Below are 5,481 nucleotides of genomic sequence, written 5' to 3' on the forward strand. Positions count from 1 at the left end.
TAAATGTAAAATCTGTTTATACCCATTAACTACAAAACAGATATAAAGTATAAAATTAGATGATGATGATGGTGATGATGATTATGATGATGATGATGATGATGATGATGATGATGATGATGATGATGATGATGATGATGATGATGATGATGATGATGATGATGATGATGATGATGATTTATGATGATATTAAGAGGACGATGATTATTACAGAAAGAATTTTTTCTAAATGAAAATATTAAATAAACTACAATAATTACAATAATTGACTTACAATAATTCAAATAGTTTTAATTCTATACTTGCCCTATCCTCAATTTTTTTTATTTAACGTCAAACAAAGTTGTTGTAGGTTTTCATTTAATTTACACTGTTGGAGATGGCGGGATTAAAATATAACTAATTTAACGTTTTAAAACGGCTGCATTTACAATTAGAAAAACAAAAGGTTTGTGCAATAGTTAATACTATAAATTAATATTATAAAATTCTTTCATGATGTGAAAACTTTTAACATAGCGCAAAAATCTACACAGTTTGGGCTTGTAGTGGTAAAAGACTTGGATAATCAAGTGTCAATTCTTCGTCAGGTGTTATTTCTTTTGCAGTGTAGACACTTTTGTCAATCAGATAGCAGGTTGGATTGGCATTCGAGCGAAGGTAATGGGACTCAGACTTCACATCGTTAAAAAAGGTAGCCACTAAAGAGTCCTTTTCTATACTCTGTAAAGCCACCAATCCCTTTTGTGATGGTTCAAAACGTTTAATGTAGCATTTTGATGAGAACCATTTTGTTTTAAGACTATCGATTTGATCTTTAACATAATCGGTGCAGTACTTATAAAATATGGCTTGCCATTCCGGTTTCCTATATTGTTCGAATGACAATATACCGCGGCAGTTAATTGAACCGCACTTGCAGTTCAAGCCGTTGTATAAGCTTGCCTCGGTGTCCAGAAATTGATAATCAAAGGTTAACTCTTCACCAGCTGATATATCTTTCAGCGAGACATAACGAGAATTTCCTTTGAAACCGCAGTTTGGTTCACAGCTATGGTTAAAAAAAGCGCAAGTACAAAGTAACTTTAGCTCTTTCCATTTCTTCGGCAACGTGTAAGTATCATGATCAATCATACACTGATATCTAAGTATAAATTCTTTGCATTCTGGATATTCATCGCAACATTTAAAGAAATCAACTTTGGTCTTTAGCGTGTCTCTATTTTCACCAAAAATATAGTCACAGTTGGACGGATCGCACATGAAGAAGATATCACCCTGTTGAATATTTTGTGAAGCAAACACTCCCCGATTACCAGAACCATACTTTCCACCTGCATTACTAACTACAACTTTAGAGACAAATTTGTTTGTTTCTTCGAGATTAGGAGCCATCTATTTCAAGTTCGAAAACTGTAATGCAATAAGCTAAACTCAATCGTAGTAAATATGCAAGAAAACTATTCTTCAAGTATTTTATGAAACTGGGAGTTTGTGGACTAAGTTGTTATCGTTTCTAATATGGAATCGAAAAAGGCACCAACTTAATCAACAACTTAACTTCACGGACTTTGTGAAATCACTGATACTACAGTTGTAAAAGTTGATAAAATCATTTGTCTAAAAACATATATTTACATGTTTGAAAATGTTTTTCCCCATTAAAAATATTGACGGATGTCAGAAATAAAACTTTATCTCAGTATAAGTTTTTATATGTGTATATAAATACATATAGAAACATCAAAATAAACTAATACGGAAAATTTTGAATTAAATTTCGTAAATATAGTTAAAAATTAAAAAAAAAGTAATAAAAAAACAACAAGAATAACAACAACTAATAATTCAAAAAGATGAAACAAAAGTTATTATCAGCAAGGCGTAAGAGTTAAATTCCAAATGATATCAAAAGTGCCACAAATAAAGTTTGAAATAATAACTGCGGCTTTAAATAGCATTTTTACAAATAACATCGTTGAGCAATAACAATACATGATGTTGAACTATGGAACTCATGCCACACCCAATTATAGCATGCGTAAATATTATCAAGTAAAAACGAGTTTGGTGAGAAAAACTTTGTAAAATTTTCGTATTGCAAGGTAAAATAAACAATAAATAAACTTCTCATATCGGAGATACGGTGAAAGATCTTTTTAAATAGTAGAAAAAACTGTTTCTTCATATTTTACTCTTCAATAAATAAATTTTATTAAAGTTACGTTATATTTTAAGCCTTAGCATGGCATTAAGCATTGTCGAAAATGCACGTAAATGGTCTTAAATATGTATGGACTTTTTCTCTTTAACAAGGATTTTTTTGTTTGATAAAACTTATCAGGGAATTGCTTTTAACAATATCTCTGTAGTCTTCACAAGAGTTTTAAGCAGTTAAAGTTCTAATCTTCAATGAACCACTGTTGTCTTTATTGATGCTTTTTATTTGTCATTTTAATGTCTACAGAAGAGATATTTTTACAAGATTTTTACATGCAAAGTAAGAACATCTCTGCAACAAAAAGAACATCATAGCAATATAAGCACTTAAATGTGACTAGTTATAACAAACGTTGCAAAATTTCTACCATTGACTTTGGATTTGAAAAACGGTCAATAGATTACAAGCACCTAGGGAATTATCATCACTTCTAATATTTCTGACACATAATCAAAAACACGTGAAAAAATTTATTATCAATAGCTTGCTGTTGCCACAGCTTGATGTGTTTAATATGTTTCCAATAATCTTTTAGTCCTTTTTTAGGTTTCATGACAACCGGGTGCATAGAGCCGAATTTTAGAGATTTTTCAGGAAATAAACCAAGTAAGAACATCTGACAAAATTTTTAAGAAAAGCTATAAATAGTTAGTTTGTTTTTTTGAAAGTTAGTTTGTTTTTTTGAAAGTTAGTTTGTTTTTTTGAAAAGGCTGTGAAAAGACGCCAAAATTAATGCTTTAAGAATTTCAGTTTTTTACTGATGTTGCAAAAAGAAGTTGCATCGACTTTATTTTTACGGTGCTATTAAAGTTTCAGTTTTTCATGTAAGCCCAATGAATACTTGATTTTTTTCCAGAAAAAAAACTTTTAATTCTTTTGATTTGCATGTAATAAGATGTATTTTCTCATTGAGAGAAATATTGTGTTATATGAGATACTTAAGCATCAAACATTGTTAAAATTTTTCGAACATTGTTAAAGTTTTTCACACACTTTTAAAGCTATTTTTAGTTTTGATCATTTTGTAATAAAAGAAAAAATTAATTAAAAACAAAAATTTATTAGTTAATCAAGAAAAAAAAATTCTTTTAACTTCAAAACTTAAAAAAGGTTTGAACTATTTTCTTGCAGGGTTGAAATAGGGGAGCTCAGTTCCGAAAACTTTATTGTTCAGATTATATTGATACAAATTTAATATCTCAGTCTACTTTCAACAAGTTTTAAATATTAAAAAAGGAGATATTTCCACCGAAAAAAAAGAAAAACCACAAAATTTAAAGTATTAAATTATACGAAGTGTTTTCGTAGAGCGCAATGCGCTCTACATAGCCATAAGCTGCTCAGAGCGCAATATTATACACGCATGCGCAATTATTTTATTTTACCAGTGCGATTTATATTTCACTATAAAGCTGGTTAGATAGACGGTTAATGATTGGGATAGGGATAGGGATAGGGATAGGGATAGGGATAGGGATAGGGATAGGGATAGGGATAGGGATAGGGATAGGGATAGGGATAGGGATAGGGATAGGGATAGGGATAGGGATAGGGATAGGGATAGGGATAGGGATAGGGATAGGGATAGGGATAGGGATAGGGATAGGGATAGGGATAGGGATAGGGATAGGGTTAACATCAACATAGTTTAAAAAAAAAAATTTAGCGCATGCGTACAAAGTATTGCTCTCCGAGTAGCATATGGCTACATAGAGCGCATTGCGCTTCAAGTAGCAACGGCCTAAATAATATACGGATTCTAGACAGCTATGTTAAATCTTAAAATTATCAATAAAAAATGCTTATTTAAAAAAAATTTTTGTGGAAAAGTCACAAGACCCAACTTTTTAAGTCAAAGTGCAAATACAGATTTATTTTTTGTGTAATCTAATTTCTTAGAAATTTCAAAAATTTTTCATATGAAGGTGGTAAAACATTTCAGAAGACAGTTCTAAATCTTCATGTAGTGGATGTTTTAACCACTTTCACTTCGAATGATGTTGTAAAGGTTCTTCATGCAACAAGTGAAACAAGAAACACAAACAAATTCAAAATCTCCAGAAAACAGATTTTTAGTTAAGTTTTTTAAAATTCTATAGAAACTGCATGTGTTGCCATATAACAATTGCATCATTTATAGCTTTGTTATGCCTCCGTAAATTGTTTCTAATGCTTATTACAAAATATGAAGGCTCAAAAGTAACACGGATTGATGAGTAAAGCCATTCTGAATATCTGCAAAAACACGACATAAAAAAAGAGATAAAATAAAGAATATGGGTCTTAAAACAATTAAGATTTATGGACTTTGAAATAGCTACAAAGACATGATTTTGCTGCAAAGTGTCCACCGTTTTTCTTTAGTGATTCGTTTACTCATTTCAATTTAAATTTTTAAAAAATAAGCAGGTAAATCAACATAACTTAATCATTTAATGGAAGGTATAAAAAGAGGAGAATTTGCTATGTTGATAGGAGATTCTCATTATAAAATACGTTTTTCACCATACTCACTTGTGGAATTACAAATTTAAAATGATTATAGAACTTATTTATATTTATGCAGCGATTTCTATTCTGTCTTTTCAAGGAAAAAAATTGTGTGTTGTCTAGATCATTTTTACGACAGTTGGCGAAATACATTTTAAATGAATTAATATTTAAGGCTTAATTATATATAAGTTAACTAATAATTAAAATATTGATAATAGTTTTCAGAAAAGTGATCTATTTTTGCATCTTTTTCTCACTCTTATTTCCGCAGTTAAGAGCAGCATGATGATGGCATCGAGTAAAATACGTTTAAATATATGCAAAAAAAACAAAAACTGTTTGCTAATTTATGCTATTTCTGTTCCGCAACTATTTTCTTCTTATGACTTTTGAAAAAGGTTTTCGATGAAAGTAGAAATTTCTTCGCAGTTATTTATCCTAAACAAAATATAAACAAAGTTAAAAAAATTCGTTAAGAATTAACCAATCAAACGATAGAAATACTGTCTTGCATTGAGTAAGTATTGCCTCACAGTAAAAAAGAAAATAAAAAATATTTACAAAAAATCAGAAAGAATAATGTTATTTCAACTTTTACTCGCAAAGCAGGTTTAACAAGTTTAACTGATTTCAAAAAAAATTTATTTTTTTTGTCTTCAGACATATATTATGCATGATATCACGAACTGTCTAAAAACTAAAGACAAGTTTATCAAATGCTGCAAAATGAATTCTGAATGCAAAGACTTTATGCTGAACTATCAGTA

At 29.8% G+C, this 5,481-nt stretch overlaps 1 protein-coding gene across 1 annotated transcript; it reads right to left on the reverse strand.

Annotated features, from left to right (window-relative positions):
* Positions 1-1,920, reverse strand: LOC149881328 (uncharacterized). The gene has a single exon (XM_090069668.1). The coding sequence runs from the start codon at positions 1,393-1,395 to the stop codon at positions 529-531; it is 867 nt and encodes a 288-aa protein (XP_089925794.1). The 5' UTR covers positions 1,396-1,920; the 3' UTR covers positions 1-528.
* Positions 1,921-5,481: the final 3,561 nt, after the last annotated feature.

The sequence above is a fragment of the Hydra viridissima genome, unplaced genomic scaffold (assembly GCF_058129835.1).
Source record: "Hydra viridissima isolate aposymbiotic clone 2 unplaced genomic scaffold, HvirCarnegie_v1 scaffold_12, whole genome shotgun sequence".
Classification (NCBI taxonomy): Eukaryota; Metazoa; Cnidaria; class Hydrozoa; order Anthoathecata; family Hydridae; genus Hydra; species Hydra viridissima.